Raw genomic sequence first — 18,541 nt, 5'->3', positions numbered from 1 at the left:
AATAGCTGATTTACCTGCTTTCCAAAGACAGGGTTCACAATGTGCACAATTTCGATAAATACACCCATATGCATCCATAATTTCTGATAATTAAGAAAAAACAGCAATGGCAGTTATGAGAGACATACTGGACATAGCTTAACAAACTAAAGTGGTCAAGTGTAGGAGATGAGAGAAGTGGGGATAGGCAAGGTAGGTACACCACTCTTTCCATTGTACTTACAGCCATGGTATTCCTTTATACTGTATTATAGAATAGCACCCGTGCTTTGTCTGCTCTCTCTTTGTTTTCTCCTCATTTTGTGGTTGCACCCCGCCCTTTTCCATAGGGTGTCAAAGGACTCGAATTCTCCATATGGGTTGGCCTCAACCTATGTATGATATTAATATGTTATGTTCAGAATACTCCTTATGAATATTCTTATTTTTGATCTGTCTTTCAGCTGTATGTGTGAGAACGGATATGAAGGCGATGGGTCTTTTTGCCAACCTTTAGATGACTGCAGAATGCCAGACAGAGGAGGCTGCTCAGAAAATGTGAGTTTACACGTTGCCATCTGAAGTTTCATCCTTTAGTAATTTAATGTGACCTATTAGTAACCTATTAGTAATTTAATGTGACCTACTTTTATGTAACATATCAATGTCCAAACTTTGGGATATGTTTAGAGCCCCTATTGACATTACCCTCAACACACTGGTTTTAGCATGAATTATACTTATTTTGAGTTCTGGCTCACTGGACAGTCCTCTTAGCATCGGATGCAAGTATGATATTGTATTAAATTGCAATGTATGTACAGTAGCTTTCTGTCTACTGCCCTCTGCCACCCGCCTTTTTATGTTATAAGAGACACAATCAGAGTTCTTACCACACCTCATGTTTGTCCGGGGTCTTCCAATGGACGCTGCTAGACCCTAGTATGGTTTAAAGGACATCGATCATCAGTTTACCCAATGGTAGATGTGTCTCACTCACCTTCCCTTCCCAGCACCGCTTTTAGACTGCAGTTTTCCTTATTTCTTACAACGGCCTCAAAAATTAACTTTTTTTTTTACATATGCAAGATGTTCTTTAAGGTAATATATTCCCCTTTATGCCATGTTTTGTGAAATAATATGATGAATTAATGTTACACCTTCAGGCAATCTGTAGTATGGCACCAACTGGAGGAGTTACATGCCAATGTAATCCCGGCTGGAGTGGAGATGGCATAGAATGTGTACCCATTGACAACTGTGCCCAGGAAAATAGGGGGGATTGCCATGTCAATGCTGACTGCAAATTTACTCAACCGGGACAGGTAAATGCTACATATGATAAAGAAAGTGAGTACATGTGATATAAAGGAACAGACATTTTAAGATATGTATATTCTTTGTTCTAATACACAGAATGAATGTGTTTGCAAGAAAGGATACACTGGTGATGGCTATTCCTGTGACCCAGTTAACCTATGTTTAGAAGACAATGGCGGCTGTCACCAAATGGTTGGTAACGTCAATGGTAAAAGACTTGATATCCTGCTTAAATGCAGGAAATAACCTTGATCGAATTTACAATTGTCTGCTAAATATATCCTAGACCTTATATAGAATTTATTACCCATATACAGGCGGTCCCCTACTTAAGGACACCCGACTTACAGACGACCCCTAGTTAAAGACGGAGCTCTCTCCCCACTGTGACCTCTGGTGAAGCTCTCTGGAAGCTTTACTTTAGTCCCAGACTACAATGATCGGATGTAAAGTGTCTGTAATGAAGTTTTATTGATAATCCTTGGTCCAATTACAGCAAAAAAATGGGAAACTCCAATTGTCACTGGGACAAAAAAAAAATTTGTCTGTATCTACAATTATAAAATATGCAGTTTCGACTTACATACAAATTCAACTTAAGTACAAACCTCCGGAACCTATCTTAACCTGGGGACTGCCTGTACTTCTATATGGGGCCCTACATTACTTCTAAATACAGGCAGTCCTCGAGTTAAGAACATCCATCTTACAAATTACTTCTGGTTACAAATGGACACTAAAGAGAAAAGGTCCCGACAAATCAAGGTAGCGGATACATTTCTTTTATTGCTGATACATCATTTAGAGATGAATAACATCCACAAAAATCCCGGGTGCTTTTTGGCTCTCCTGAGCCTTTTTCAACTGCTTAGTTGAAAAAGGCTCATAGGAGCCGAAACGTGTCTGGAATGTTAATGGATGCTATTCATGTCTATATGATGTATCAGCAATAAAATAAATGTATCTGCTACCTCGACGTGCCAGGACCTCTTCTCTTTATTGGATATATGTTTTCCACGAGCACGGGGTAAGCACTATCTTAGAGTGCCATCCATATTTGGGAAATTGACTATTACAAATGGACACTACCAGACATCTCTGCCCACTGTGACCTCTGGTGATGCTCAGTGGATTGCAGGAATTTACTGTTGTTTGCCCCCAGACTGCAATGATCTGTAGGCCCCTGTTCTACTTACTACTCAAAGCATGCTGGGGCTAAGGTGAAAAGCAAAAAAAAGCTTCACTGTGAGGTCTCTATAAGAGTTAACAAAGCTCTTCAGTGAAGCTCCATTTTCAATCTATGTTCTCATGACAAGCTAAAATGTATGTCTAATTATCACAGGGGCAAAAAACTAAATTTGTGTTGAAGGTACACTTACAAAATACACTTGTGCTGACTTACATACATAATCAACTTAAAGAGTAGCCGTCATCTGAGATCATTTTTAATATTGCATCTGGTGGATAATTATGAACATTTTTAGAGTATTAAAATATTCTTAGTTTATTAACAAAAAAAGGCTGCAAAGTGCCCCTTAGTAACAGATTTTATCTCTCTGTTGATAATGAAGATCCATATTCCATCATTCTAGACTACCTACCCCCTTTGCAGTGAGTGTAAACCCTTTCTGCTATTTCTGTGATTGTAGACTGCCAGATTCTTCTGCACCTCAGTATCTGGTATCAGGAAAGTGAGCTTCCCCACACATTGGACTGGGAGCTGCTTCCTCCAGTGATAATGTAATGAGTATTGTTAGTTTTACAGGTTTGGTGTTCCAACCATTGTGGAATTCATAAGTATAATAATCTGTTCTATTAGGCTACATGTATGCCAACTTCTGGAGGAGAGAGAACATGTGTCTGTCCTAGTGGGCTTAATGGGGATGGCATTACCTGTTATGCTGATGTATTAACGGTAAGTATAAATCTTTGTTTAGAGATTGCAAATGTACAATAACAGCATATAAACTGTGTTGGTTGCCTACCAACACTGCAGGCAAATGGGAATATATGTTTTTCTGGAGTTTATTTTTGGGTTCACTAGACTTGAAAGGGTTCATAAAAGGATTTACTTATGTTTACTGATGAAACTGAAATTTTTTGTCTTCTTCTAGGAACTACTGGGCATCCCTGATGTAGCTGTTTTCAATACATGGATAAAGGTAATTAATTTACTGATATTTGAAGTTCATTTCTGTGCCAATGAAGCACTGAAAAAATACTGAAAATATCCAAAAATGCAGACCATGAATCCACAGTCCGTTGTCTGCTTATGCACTGATGACAGAGCATCAAACAGGAGTAGGAATAGGCTGTGCTCTGAGTTATGCAGGACAGACAGACAGACAGCTTGTGGAAACACAGCCATGTGCACACGCTAATGACATGAATGTGTGAATGTACTATTTATTGAAATTTGGATAGCACACAGACAAAAACAACATGCATGTGCAATTAGGCTAACTGCTTCCTTAAGGGAACCTGTCATCAGGAGCTCTTTTTCTGACTGGCACATGTCTCCATAGAGAATAGAGTACACATTACCAAAGTGTTTTATAGTAAAACTGGCTTTTTCCAGGAAAAAGATAAGTTGGGTCAAAGTTTACCTTTCTGTATGCAGAGCAGTGTCCCTAATCCCATAGGAGTGGCCAGTGAGGAGTAGTGCCCCCCAACCTTGGGAAACGGCTCCGTCATACATCAATTTCAAATTTTAAAAAAAACTCCCATGTCCCCCATATCTCCTCTGCCTGTTGCTTCCCCCGTTCAGGCGATCATACATGTCTGCCCAACTCCTCTGGCCACTCCCATGGGATTAGAGACACTGCTCTGCAGTGAAGGTAAACCTTTATCCAACTTTTTTTTTTTTTTTAAAGCCAGTTTTACTATAAAACTTCTTTGGCAGTGTGTACACTATTCTCTATGGGGACATGGGGGAGGGAGATAAAGGGCTCCTGATGACAGGTTCCCTTTAAGCGAACATGCCCTTTGCATAATTCAAGATGTTACAGTATTTCCGGTGCCATTCTTTTTACCGGATGTGCCATATTCAGATTCATTACATTACTTTTAAATAATGTTAAATAATGTTTTAAAGAAGAATTTAATTCTAATGTCCTATAAATTATACATTTTCTCTTTCGTCTTTTACACTCAGAATTCCCAAGTCTCTATTTCACGAGGAGTCAATGTTACCGCATTAATCCCCTCTGATACAGCAATTGCTGCTCTTTCTGAAAGCTCTAGGACATTTTGGCTGGACAAGTTGCCTTTTTTAGTAAGGTAAAAACAAGAACACAACCATTTTCAAATGGTTTTATTGAATTATTATTATTGAATTGAATTATTTTATAAAGTAGGCTAGATACTTACTGTCTGCCAGCACAGCTTATACATTAAAAAAATCTACCATCAAAATCCATCATGATAAACCTTACCCCCATCAACTTTGTGCTGAAACTTCCTGTGCTGCAGTGAGATTACATCAGGGAGAGGGAGGGGAGGGTAAGACAGTATAGCAGCCTGTGAAGCTACAGCACAGAGAGGCTCTGGGAACCAGGCTCATAGGAATAATTTTAAAAGTTGATTTTAGAAGGAAGGAGGCATGCATAACAAATATAAGATTACTACAGTCACAGTGCCTGGGTCTAAGCATCCCTGTTTTTTCCATGCTTGATTTTGATGGTTAATTTCCTTTAAAGAACATAGCAATAACAATTCTCCCTGACACATTTCCACCACCCAGTGCCCTTCCGGGCCTGAAGAGATGGCATGGAAGGAGCTGCTGCAAATTAAAAGCAAAAATATGGTTGGCAAAAAGCTTTTTCGGGTAGGTATCATGGTGATTGATACCTTTTACCTTAATCTTTGTTCTGGTCAAGGTATTGATTCAGTTATTAAGTAGCTATAACTTTGTTGCTGTCCTATTCTCCTGACTATTTATCCACCTGGTTATGTTACTACTCTCACTATTAGTTCTTTGCTAAGTCCAATCATTGACAATTCAGGGGACTGCAATGTGGAAATCCATACGTCTCTGCAGAGGTTTTGTTCAAACCTTTCTGTCTTATTGCAGGGCGCACTTTCTTAGAGGAGCCTTCACATCTGAGCAGTTACAACAAGTTATCGGTCAAGAATTGGATACAATTGACCCAAGGACAAAGTGGGAGATTGGTTCTATGAAAGGGGTAAGCATTTTTATCCAGTGAGTCAGTAAAACTAAAAGGATACATAGAGAAAGTAGCAATAAAATGCAAGTGCAAGTCTGTAGTAAATAAGAGGTTTTGTGCTATAATATATCATTGTATATTCTTCATTGCAGAATCTAACAGTGAATAATGCAAGTATCCTTGTCCAGAATATTCCGGCTTCGAATGGATATATTTTCATTATCAACCAGGTTAGAGTTTTACTATCATAAAAATATGGGCCAGTGACTAGGATCACATAGATCAGTGATAGGGAACCTATGGCAGGGGTGCCAGAGGTGGCACTCGGAGCCCTTTCTGTGGGCACCCAAGCTGTCGCCGCAGGACAGTGTTCACCAAACAGGACTTGAGATGCTGCTCTCAACCCTCTTTTAAGGTGACACATCCTTGACTGATTGGAACTGCAGGAACAGTGAGAAGCTGTGAACAGGGCCAGATTATCTTTTGAGCTCCCCTTGCTTGCCCTATCATTCTTCCGTACAGAGAAACTCTTGAGAGAAGCTACAATTATGTCTGAATTTCCCCTCTTGCTTTCAACTGTATTGGAGTCCTCAGGAGGCCGATACGTTTGGATGTTGTGGAAGAACAGGGATTACTGTTTAAATTGTCATGTTGGCACTTGATGGTAAATAAATGGGTTTTGGTTGCAGTTTGGGCACGCGGTCTCTAAAAGGTTTGTCATCACTGACCTAGAGGATGCATTTTGTAAAGTGATGCAGGTGCTGGCATTGCACATTTAGATATGGAGTTGCATGGCTTACAGGCCTACAACACCTTTGCACATTTACACGTGTCTCCAAGGTTACAGACTACAAACAAAAAACCTAAGTAGTCAGAATAAGAGTCAGAATAAGTAATCAGAATAAGATACCTAATTATTTCTCCCCTACTTTTTACAAAGGTACAAAAATAGAAGAAAATGGTTGGAAAAATAGAAATACATTCTAATCTTTTATGAAATTTTGTTGGTTTTGAGTGTTTATGTGCACAGCATTTACAAAAAGACAAAAATGCTGAATAAAGTTGTAAATCTACAAATATATGAGATGTAATTCACTTGTTCTACTTACGTGCCTCAACGTGCATTAAAGGGGTCTTCCCACTTCAGCAAATTCATGTTATTGTTTGTATGATGAAAAATGATACAATTTTCCATTATACTTTCTGTATCAATTTCCCAGAGTTTTCTATATCTCCGCTTCCTGTCCTGCTATAGAAAGCTTCTATGTTACTTCCAATGGACAGAAATTTGACCATGGTCACACAGGTGCAAAGATCGTTAGTATCATAGAGTGTAATTAGAGCTGTGTGTAATAACGAGCCGTGCACCTGTGTGATCATGGTCAGATTTCTGTTCACTGGAAGTACACAAAGAAACTTTCTATCGAAGGACAGCAAGCAGAGATCTAGAAAAATCTGGGGAATTAATACAGAAAGTATATTGGTGTAACTTTTCATTATTCAAACAATATCAATTACTCGCTGAAACGGGAACACCCCTTTAAATCAGCATATAAATAAATTCTTTGTTCCTTCAGGTTTTGATCCCACCATTGAGCGCCATACCACCAACACGGCCAGGACTTTACCGAATTTTAAATCAAGTTCCTTCATTTGAAGCGTTTAAGCAGGCGATGCAGGTGAGCCATTGTCTTTGGCAAAGTTCAGAACAATGCCTGCCAGGAATGTAGAGAGGTTACATGATACAGGAAATGGATGACCGGTTATTCACCATAGGAAACGGAGGTCAACAGGTTTTGGATACTCAACATGAATGGTAGGAAGTTGTGATGTTCAGGAAGTGATACGTGATGCTGTCTGATTCCTGCAAGGAAATATAAGCCTTCTAATACTAAGTAAGTTCTAGTATGTTTGTAAACGCTGGCACCAACATTCAACTCTGGGACTAGAATATGAGGACTGAATAAGTGGACCATCCCTTTTATGACATGATTTCCCACTGCAAGAATCACTTGTAATCATAGGGAGGGAATTGCTGATGTGATTCCTTCTCCTGCACATAAACATGTTTTGTTCATTGCAACAGCCTGTGAAGCTACCCGCTCTTTAGAATAATTTTTAAAGTTGATTTTAGGAGCCAGGAAGCCGTGGATAACACATATAATAAGATTATCAGTCACAGTGCCTGGATCTTTGAGTAAGGCTACATTCACACTGCCGTATGGGGGACGTATATACGGCCGATATATGTCCCCCATAGACGGCAATGGGTGCATGATGCCCAACATGTGCGGCCATGTGCGGGACCGTACCACTCCATACCCTGTAGAAAGATAGCACAAGTTCTATTTTTCTCCGGAATATGGTGCCGTGCGCTGTATATTCCTGTGGAGAGGGGCGGGGTGAGTGGCACTCTCGCCCTCCTCCTCTTCCCAGCACTGCCGTGTGCCCACCGCGCTAGGGTAAGGTGGGCAACGGCAGTGTGAATGTAGCCTTAGTGTCCCTGGTTTATCATGATAGATTTTGATGGCAGATTTCCTTTAAATTGAAGGGAGCCTACAGTGTTCTTTTTATAATTGTTTTCATAGGTATAAATGTTGGATGTACTTCTGACCAGAATGAAAAATTATTAATGTCAATCTCTCCTCACTGCAGGAAATTGGACTAATTACAGAAATTGAATCCAGCGGAGAGAAATACACAATTTTTGTCCCAAGCAACTCTGCTGTGACTGCATATTACAATCAGTCAGGAATTACCTATTTGGTAAGAAGGTGCTATGCAATTGAACACTTTGTATACTTAGATGTCGGACTGGAGTGTCTTTTTAGGGAGTCCACCGCTGTACACCTACATTGAATTACTACCTATATTACTATCCATTCACAGTTTCATAAAACATGGCTGACCCTTGACCCCTGGAAGACTTGCTAAAATCGAAACATGTAGGTAGTTCAATAAAGTAATGAAAGTTTTAAATCTAGATCAGATGTTCGTCAGAGGGCTGGTGAAAACTTGGATTTGCACGGCTGACCCTTCGCTTGTTTTCTAGCCCTTGTCGTGAACTGTTATGGTCCGAGGAGCCCTGTCAGTATTACTAATAGAGACCTTCATAGCTCTATGAGCCAGGAATACATAGCCATAAAGTGGCAGGCCTCATGCAGTAGAGAGGGGCTGCAATGTGATTGAGAAGGCCCAGGGAGCACACAGTGGAGCACTTTTTTTAAGGCCCTTGCGCCAGTTTTCTGTCGGACCTTGAACGCTCTTTTAGGTGCAAACTGATGGCACAGGTATTTAGAAAGTGCCTTCGCCACATTTGTGCCGCACATGACTGTTTTGTGGTGCGGCTGCACTATGCTTCATGAAACACAAATTTCTGCGCAGTTGGACCGTGCGCCACATTTATCCTGCAAAGTCAGACAGAAATGTGTCAGAAAAAAAGTGGTGCACTCTGTCAAGGCAGTGCAGAGGGTGCTCATTTCATAAAGAACGTGCACCAGAAATCCTGCATCTGGCGGCCTCTGCAATATACACAGATAAACTGCACGTACTGCAGTTTGCACTGTTCTTAGTTAATGTGCCCCAATGTCTCACAAGTCGGGAGGATGGGAAAGGAGTGCTCACCCCTACTCCCTCCTTCTCCCAGCCCTGTGCTTGCCTTGGTTCGGTCTGATCGAGCACACAGCTGTCTGAATCCACCCTTTCTGCAATGACAGAGAACATGATTATGTCCTAATAACTGTAGGGGAACCCCTAAATTAAGTTCCCACTTCTAGGGTACCCATAGTGCCTTTTCTGGCTCTATCAAGCTGGGTGAGAGGCAAGGGAAACCTTTTGTGATTATAAAGTTAACTCTTTTGCAGATGGACAGAAATACATTTGCCTTCCTTACTGTAAAGGTGACCTTGTTGTTGCTGTATTCTGTGGACCACCTTGTTGGTGCTCATGGAAAACAGTGGGGCTTCGGGAGCACAGGAAAATCATCTTTATTAATTCAGTAGATCAAATAATTTAGAAGGATACAAAAAGCAATATAAGTAGTCGCTTGTACTTGTCTATAAATCTTTTTTTTTCACTTTGCTTTTCAGGATAACAGCACAATAAAATATCATGTCATACTGGGAGAGAAACTAGCACCCTCAGCCATAAGTGATGGGATGCATAGGAGCAGCATGCTGGGGACTTCTTACTGGCTGATGTTTTACAAAAGGTACAACCAGGTACAGTACAGATATCACATAGGTTTCCATCCATTGCTTATGTACAGATGTAGCAAAGTCATTGTGCCCCTGCTATATCCTAAAAGTGTCTGAAAACAATGGCATATAGCATTAAGGGAGGTGTCACACATAGTGGCCATCACGTGGCCTGAAGTTTCTTAACTCACAGTTTTACGGCACATCATGGCTGCATAAGTGCCAACATATGTGGCCATACATAAAGGATTAGAGGAATTCACTCTAACTGTTAGAATATAGTTCTGTGTGATCATAGGCACAGCATAGACCCTCTATATTACATCGGTCATTGGCTGGAGACCATTTAGCTGACCACTGGATGACATCGACTTACAATGTTGAAATCGGGAGTCACCAGGGAAAAGGTCAAATGTTGAAGGCTGAAGATTGTATTACATAACACAGAACTGACTCAGACCCAATCCCAGTCTTCATCAGGTGCCCTATGCATAAATGATATAGATATAAAATTCCAGCTCTGAACTTTTCCAGTTGTAGAGTCTGTAGTGGGCTGCGCTGATCTGATATTACCATTATACTACCCTATAAGCATCTTCACATAAAGAATGTACATATTCTGTATTTCCTTTCTTAACAGACATTTGTGCATGATGCTCAGCTAGATGGCAACTTTTTTGAAACGGATAATGGAATGCTAATGGGAACATCCGAAGTGATAAGAATCCTAAAGAACCGCTGTGACACCACTAAAACTACAGTGAAAAGGGTGAATACATGTAGAGCATTATTTCTGGTTGTATCCTGTTCATATGTACCTGTAACAGAAAGTGAATTATGAGCGATGGAACGAAAAAGTCATATTCTGCGTCCCATAGAATCCCAGGAGTTCTTTCCTTTGTACAACCTCATACTCCTCCTGTAACCCCCCCATGGTGGAGCCTCTCAGTGATGATCATCTTTTCATTAAACAACCCTTTAATTAGCTATGGCAAAGGATGGCACTCCACAAACATATAATACATTATAAAAATGTTATAATTTCCTTTAAATGTATGTTCTGTTCTTGATCGTAGGATTTAGGCCAGTGGTGGGCAATATATATTGGTACAAGGGCCACATTGTCATACTTTAAGGGTCCACATCAGTAATATTTACCCTAAATGCACCAACAACCACAAGACAGCACAAAATGCCACCCCATAAATTCTTAATACCACAGTACAGCAATAAATAACACCCCAGAAACCAAAAACCACATTCAGAGCAGACAAAAATAGTACTGGAGACCACATAGCAGGCTTAAAATACTGGAGACCCCCAGAGCATAAAACTACTGATACTGAAGACCCCCATAGCAGATAATAATACTGGAGATCCCCAGAGCAGACAAATATTAATACTAAAGTCCCCCATAGCAGACAATAATACTGAGGACCCGCAGAGCATAAAACTAATAATACCAGAGATTCCCAGAGCAGAAAAATATTGGGAACCCCCAGAGAAGACAAATAAGCTGCATATAACCTGTTGTCAGGGTTTGTGCACCCCTGAACTTTTTTAGTTGATAGGAATGTGGCTGCACTTTTTGTACATGCTCAGGAGTGAAGCTCCTCTGCTATAGATAAGTAGAATAAGGCACTGGGAAGGAATGACTTCACTTATGTCAGGACCAGGAAAACAGGACTGTTGAATCGGTGACCATTTCTGATACGAATTTCAGTAAATTGGTGAGTATGAGTTGCAGGAGTTTTACAGACTCCACAGCCCTGGGGTTAAATATCCTTAGCATTATCAAAGATCCCGTCCAAGGATCCTGTGCTTATATTTTATCAGCACAGTAAATTTATGGTGTTTTTCACTAATGGGGTAAAATTTCAATCTGCCTATATAATAAAACCTTTATACCACTTAGCCATCTATGCAGCTAGTAATTGTAAGGAAAACACTGAAAACATATCTCTTTTACTATTCAGTTCTCTTCTTTTTGTCACAGACAAAATGCGGGTCATGCGAAAGAGGAATTCAATGTCCAAACGACTCAGTTCTTAAGGTAAGTGACTTACAGCTCTAGTATAAATGACTGGCAACTGGTAGAACAATGCATCAAGTTAAAACAGTTATCACATTAGGACATGTGTATTAGAGGTCTTCTGCTTGGGATTGTCATTGTAAGTTATAGTCACTTCCACTTTGATGCATCCATTTGATACATCAGTGTAAATACTGTAAATACGAATCATTAGATTGACACCCAATAACTAATTGACACCCAATGACTAGATTTCAGCAGCTACCTGTGGTGGCATTTCACAATGTGGGGAGGTAAAGCAGACAGCTCCATTCACTGTTTAGTGGTCATGCCAGGGTACTACAGCTCAGATCCCAGGGCGATCGACTTGTTTTATTTTACTTTACAGTTTTTACGTTTCAGTAAAGGGAATAACTATTGTTTGTTTTCTGCATAGGAACCATTAGGCAAAGGGTCAGGACCATGTACATATAAAAGACGAAACAATTTTATTAAAGGCTGCAAATTCAGTTGTATCGCCTCACAAGATGTAAGTACCCATTATGATCATTTATAGGTTAACTTTTGTGTTAATCCTAATAACACACTTAATTATTTCAACCTTTTCAGTACCAATCTCATTGGTGCCACTGAAATGATAACTGATAACTATACTAAATGGTCACAAATATGTTAAATATCATTTCCATATACAGGCGGTCCCCTACTTAAGAACACTGACTTACAGTTGACCCCTAGTTACAAATGAACCTCTGGATGTTGGTAATTTACTGTACGTTAGCCTTAGACTACAATAAAGAGATATAATAGTTATTAAAGGTGTCTGTAATGAAGCTTTATTGTTAATCTTGATTATGAAAACCCAACATTTTTAAAATCCAATTGTCACAAGGAACAAAAAAAAAGTGGCTGGGGTTACAATTATAAAATATACAGTTCAGACTTACATACAAATTCAACTTAAGAACAAACCTACACAACCTATCCTGTAAGTAACCCGGGGACTGCCTGTACCTGGTGATCAGTTCCACTATGTTAAGATCTATCCATACGTAATAGGAAAGCCTCATGGCTTATGAACCGGAATAAAAAATATTGGGATCTGGGCTCCCGTTAAAAGGCTTTTTTCCCCTGTCCCAGGATCTTCAGTGTTGTGAAGGCTACTTTGGAGGGCAGTGTCTAGTGTGCCCGGGGGGGCAGGACAATGTCTGTTCGAATAATGGAAACTGCCAAGATGGGATTAAAGGAAGCGGAGAATGTATATGCAAGAAAGGTTTCCATGGAACTGCGTGTGAGACCTGCGAGGCTGGAAAATATGGCAGAGACTGCCAAGGAGGTGAATTTAATTCTTTTTCTCCAAGTATTGATGACCTCATATGATACTATTACTCTAAAGACACATCTAGTGGCTGTATTCCATGTAGACCTGCAGTTATACCTCAATCTGCAATGGCTTTCTAATTGTGAGTTATTGTCCCCCGTGTAACACCAAGTGGCGTTCCTCTCCAATATACTGACTATGTGATTGCCAAACAAAGTACTTGACTATCCCTGGAGCAGGGAGCTCAGCCTGCCCATCCATACATTAGTGGGAACCCCATTCTCCAGATCGCAGGGTGTGTGATCAGGATCAGTGGGGTCCCAACAATCAGACCATAACTGATCACCTTGATAACTTAGAAACTTGTGACAAACCCTTTAATGTATAGTAGGGAAAAAGTGCTCTGTGTAACTACAGAACTACTTCAAATTCTAACATTTCTTGAATGTAATAAATGGCAGTAAAGCAGATGGTTGCAAATATTCTTTTTTATTGTCTTTTTAACAGAATGTGAATGTGTTCAGGGTATATGTAATGATGGACTACATGGTGACGGACTCTGTCAGTGTGAAAAAGGCTGGACTGGTTACACCTGTGACATAGGTAAATCTTTTACAGGGTTATCTTTGCAAAACAAATGTATATCTTCTTATGGGATTTCTTAAAGAGAACCTGTCATCAAGAGCAGGCACAATAAACCCTACTCATCCCCAACTGTGCCTTTGTTGAAAATTGCAGGCATCCAATCTTAAATCTGGTGAGAAGATCTGCAGTTTCCCACACAATGTTCACTGCTGAATACACTATGCAGTGAGAGGGACAGCATTCTGGTAACGACAGGAAGTGGACAAGGAGGGGACTTCCTGTCTGCTCAGGCTGAGATAGGATAAGACACTGAGCAAAATCTAAATAAGGAGACATGGTTCAATGGGAGCCTGGAGAAACTTTTATTCCTAATTTGACTCTTTGTCTTTAGAAATGGCTGTAATTAAGGTACAATGAGGCAAATAATTTTAAGGACTTTTGACCCTTTACCCCCAGGTATTACTAGTGTGAGGGGCAAAATTCTGGTGACAGGTCTTCTGATACATGAAGGCATCTGGGGGGGATTTATCATATGCCGGGATGCCATACGCTGGCCAATGATTAAGTCCCACCCCTCTGTAAACAATCAGAGGTTCTGGCCTCCTGGTATATTTGGACCATGTTTCTATAAAAATAAGACAGGGTCTTATATAATTTATTTTTCTTACATGAGCCCATTTTGCTGCTTATAGTGCAATGTATCTGTCACCTCCCTCCTCCTTCTACTTCTTCTCCATGCTACCTTCAGCAAATAGGTTCAAGGGCTGGAGAATGGAGACAAGGGCAGGAGTCAAGTGACTATAACTTCTTTACTGTATACATCTCAAATCTACCCTGAAAAGCCTTCAAATTCAAGGTAGGGCTTATTTTCTGGGAAACAGGGTAGCTAAATGTTTTACCCATAATGCCATCTTCATCATTGGAAAAGAGAGAAAAGTCACCACATCGTGTGTTTTTTAATTAACTTCCCAACCAAATAATCACCTTTAATTTAAAGTTGATGATAACCATATATACTCGAGTATAAACCAACTCGAATATAAACCAAGGCTCCTAATTTTACCATAACAAACTGGGAAATCCTATTGATTCATTTATAAGCCTAGGGTGGGAAATGCATTAGTCACAGCCTCCCCCCAGTATATAGCCAGCCAGCCCCCTACCCCCCCCCCCAGTATACAACCAGCCAGCCCCCTACCCCCCAGTATATAGCCAGCCAGCCTTCCCCCAGTATATAGCCAGCCAGCCTTCTTCCAGTATATAACCAGCCAACCTGCTCCCAGTATATAGCTAGTCAGCCTGCCCCCAGTATATAGCAAGCCCTCAGTATATAGCCAGCTAGCTCCCAATATATAGCCAGTCAGTCCCCTGTATGTAGCCAGTCACAGTATATAGCCAACCAATCCCCTGTATATAGCCAGCCCCCAGTATATAGCCAACCAATCCCCTGTATATAGCCAGCCCCCAGTATATAGCCAACCTTCCTTCCCCCAGTATATACCGGCCAAACTGCCCCTAATATATAGCCTGCCAGCCCCTAGTATATAGCCAGCCCCCTGCCCAAGTATATAGCCAGCGAGCCTTACCCCAGTATATAGCCAGCCCCAGTATGCCCAACACAAAAAAAAAGTAAAAACTCACCTTTCTGATGCCCCCCACCCCGCAGGTCTTCTCTTCTCCGCACAGGTTCTGATGTCAGTCACTGCTGCCATCATATTGTGTGTGCCAGCAGCCAGCACACATTAGTGGCGGATGACGTCAGAGTCTATGCACCGCAACGTCGCACAGACCTGCTACTGCTGGACGGCAGAAGAGAAGAACTGTGGTGGAGGGGAGGGGGCGGAAAGCTGAGTATTCACTTTCTTTTTTTTTTCTTCCTTTTTTGACTCGAGTATAAGACGAGTTTGGGTTTCTCAGCACATTGAAAAACTATGGCTTATACTAGAGTATATACAGTAATTGATGGATTTGTTATTCTAATTATTTATATAAACCGATATTTCATTAACTTTTCAGATATCAAAACAGATTTGTGCAATGGCAGTTGCAGCATCTACGCCAAGTAAGTAGACGTCCACATGAATGTGAATAATGGAAGGTATTTGGGTGCATATGGGAGGAGGAGAGTGATCAGATAATGGAAGTCAGCAGTCAGGATCACCTGGAGGACATTTGGTTCTCCATTCTGTTTTTTTCTTTGTTAAATCTCATATTGGAGGATTTACAACGGCCACTACCTCTGCCGGAAGTCAGCTCTTCAGGCCAGTGCTACTGCCTCTGTACTGTATACCTAACACAGTGTACATTGTATAGCGCTGCAAAAAGGTGACCTTACTTTCCATGAAAAGGGAAAGAACTGCTAGCCTGAGCGGCACCTGAAGGACTTGCTGCATAGGTCATATGTAACTTAGTTTTTGAAAATCCCTCAGACTTTAGTCTCTCTTTGCTATTTTATTTTATGATGTGATTCTCTGTGTATTCTGGAAAGGATTGGAAAAATAATGCAAGAAATAGGAAATAATGCAATATTATATTACTAAGATTTTAGGGTTAGAGGATACCTGGTGTAAATCCTCTGCTAACACACAGAAAACAGGGGTAATATACAGGAGTAGTGAAAAAATCTAATAGCTTTTAACATTTAAATAATGGTAGATAGGACTATATTAATGGCCAGTGGATACCTAAATAGTATAAGTAATATAAGGGAATATTTATCAGGCCTTCTACGCCAAAAAAACTGGTGAAATAATCGCAATTACTTGTGAAATACCAGTAGTTGTCATTATTTTCCCCTTCATCTCTACGGAAAGTGGGTGTGGAAGGGGGCGTGGCAGAGTGGGCGGGTGCGGTGCGTTCCTGCCCTGAGACTGTGGGCTACCAAGACCATGCAAACGTTCCCATTGAACGCTCACATGGCATTTGCTGGCGTACTTTAGACCGCCATAGTTTCTGGCCCCAGCATATGATTTTATAATGTATGAAATCATTGCCCATCACAGTACAACGGGAGACACTTGCACAGATTTTATACCAAATAATACGTCGTTCAGGCTATGCAGCTGATCATTAAATGGATATTAGAAAGTGATCATGTCATTTATTTGCTTCTGAATCAATAGTAAGAAATTATTATTATTTTTTACCAGCTGCATCGCGGATGCCACGAACTCCACTGGGAAATGCTCATGTATTGCTGGATATGCTGGAAATGGCATAAACTGCACAGGTATAGTTTAGAGCTCATTGTTTTAATACACATAACATTGTAGTCACTCAAGTCCTCACTAAAGCATTCAGAGCTATCACTCTTCCCTACAGGGGCGTAACTACAGTGGTAGGAGCCATAGCGGCTGCTATGGGGCCCGCAGTGTCAGGGGGCCCCGTCATCCGACATGACACTAAAGAATGGAGGATGTGCACCATTATATACCTATTATGTTGCACATTATACAGCATGAATCGGCAGCTCAGATAAGAAATTTCGGGGGAGAGGGAGGGGACATTAGAATGACAGGACAACGGATCTTTCATCTGTAATATCTGCTATGTACTTCCCTCATGTGCTCAGCAGCTACTGGGTCAGATCTGTGTAAGTGTAAATGTATATATCAGTGCAGAAATGTGTGAGTATACAAATATGTTTATTTTCTGAGGGGGAAGGGGGGGCCCCATTCCAAAGTCTACTACAGGGCCCTGCCTCTCCTAGTTACGTCCCTGCTTCCCTATAATTTGAGGCACAGACAGTCAGCTTGACGATAGCACCTTGCATGTAATGGCCATGAGCCAATAGAAAGTAATGGTGCTGTTTGTTGCCCGTTGACAGCCCTAAACAAGCACTGTGTGCATGAGGCCGTATTGAGCGTTGCACTGTAAATAATATATCTCGGCCTATATTCACATATTACACTGAACTGTTGTTTTTATGTTACAATATTCATAACCAAGAAAGCATAGTCCTTAATTTTGTTTGCCTTGTGATTTCAGAAGTGGATCCCTGCACAGTGAATAATGGGGGATGCTCCAAATATGCTAATTGCTCCCGAGCTCCCCTGGGTCAGGCCCGCTGTACCTGTTTTGATGGCTACAGTGGAGATGGAGCCGTCTGTGTTGGTGAGAATCGCAGAGTTTCTTGTCTCTTCTCGGTTTCAGTAGGGCTTTAGATAGATAACAAATCAGTAAATAGACATATCTCATACTTGGAGGTTTTTGGAGGTCCCAAGATACTGTAGAATGTAACGTATAAGACAATTTCTTCAGATGGCTTATTTTAGAAATGTATATACTTTTATTTTTCGTGAAGGTGTATTATTCTTACACCCACATTGTCTTGTCTCTCCAATATCATCAGAGCAGGATAGGATCCTGCAGAGGTTCCCTGATGTGGTCTCCTTTTTGCTACTACTAAGTTGGACCTGGTGGGTTGGGCTTTTGTAGGACATGTGCACCTCGGGGGCAGTGTCATTGTTACATACTGGAAAGTAGGGGAACACAATGGGTATCTGCTATTTTACAGTCTACACTGCATTGCCATCTGAAGAACATTGCATGCACTTACTTTACACTAAGTATCTTCATGATTTGTCTCATTTTAATCAATGCATGCCTAGAAAATAACGGCGGCTGCCAGAGTTGTGCCATTTTTTAATATACTTTCTGTATCACTTCTAAAGTTTTCTAGATTTCTACTTGTTGTCAGGAGGTTTCATTGTTTACTTCCTGTGGACCGAAATCTGTCCATGGTCAGATGCACGGCTCGTTAGTATCATAGAGAGTAATCAGAGCCGTGTGTTATAATGAGCCGTGTAGCTGTATGACATGACATGACCAAGGATATAATGAGCCCTGCACCTGTGTGACATGACATGACCAGGGATATAATGAGACGTGCACCTGTGTGACATCACATGACCAGGGATATAATGAGCCGTGCACTTGTGCG

The 18,541-nt window shown here is 40.8% G+C and overlaps 1 protein-coding gene across 3 annotated transcripts in view; it reads left to right on the top strand.

The window, feature by feature from the left end:
• Positions 1 to 18,541, top strand: part of STAB1 (stabilin 1) — a 98,302-nt gene that overhangs the window by 45,367 nt on the left and 34,394 nt on the right. For all 3 annotated transcript variants that reach the window (XR_011850476.1, XM_072128840.1, XM_072128841.1), the window contains 19 exons: positions 444 to 537; positions 1,146 to 1,304; positions 1,396 to 1,491; positions 3,119 to 3,214; positions 3,414 to 3,461; positions 4,454 to 4,578; positions 5,372 to 5,483; positions 5,618 to 5,695; positions 7,043 to 7,144; positions 8,121 to 8,231; positions 9,554 to 9,685; positions 10,302 to 10,430; positions 11,658 to 11,714; positions 12,130 to 12,222; positions 12,834 to 13,029; positions 13,522 to 13,617; positions 15,616 to 15,661; positions 16,749 to 16,828; positions 17,587 to 17,712. Coding sequence is in view for 2 of the 3 variants with exons in the window: in XM_072128840.1 (XP_071984941.1) it covers positions 444 to 537; positions 1,146 to 1,304; positions 1,396 to 1,491; positions 3,119 to 3,214; positions 3,414 to 3,461; positions 4,454 to 4,578; positions 5,372 to 5,483; positions 5,618 to 5,695; positions 7,043 to 7,144; positions 8,121 to 8,231; positions 9,554 to 9,685; positions 10,302 to 10,430; positions 11,658 to 11,714; positions 12,130 to 12,222; positions 12,834 to 13,029; positions 13,522 to 13,617; positions 15,616 to 15,661; positions 16,749 to 16,828; positions 17,587 to 17,712 (1,976 nt within the window). In the remaining variant the exon portion in view is untranslated. The remainder of the gene's footprint in view (positions 1 to 443; positions 538 to 1,145; positions 1,305 to 1,395; positions 1,492 to 3,118; positions 3,215 to 3,413; positions 3,462 to 4,453; positions 4,579 to 5,371; positions 5,484 to 5,617; positions 5,696 to 7,042; positions 7,145 to 8,120; positions 8,232 to 9,553; positions 9,686 to 10,301; positions 10,431 to 11,657; positions 11,715 to 12,129; positions 12,223 to 12,833; positions 13,030 to 13,521; positions 13,618 to 15,615; positions 15,662 to 16,748; positions 16,829 to 17,586; positions 17,713 to 18,541) is intronic.

The sequence above is a fragment of the Engystomops pustulosus genome, chromosome 10 (assembly GCF_040894005.1).
Source record: "Engystomops pustulosus chromosome 10, aEngPut4.maternal, whole genome shotgun sequence".
NCBI lineage: Eukaryota > Metazoa > Chordata > Amphibia > Anura > Leptodactylidae > Engystomops > Engystomops pustulosus.
Note: the sequence above shows the minus strand (reverse complement) of the source record. Positions and strands in the feature narration are given on the sequence as shown.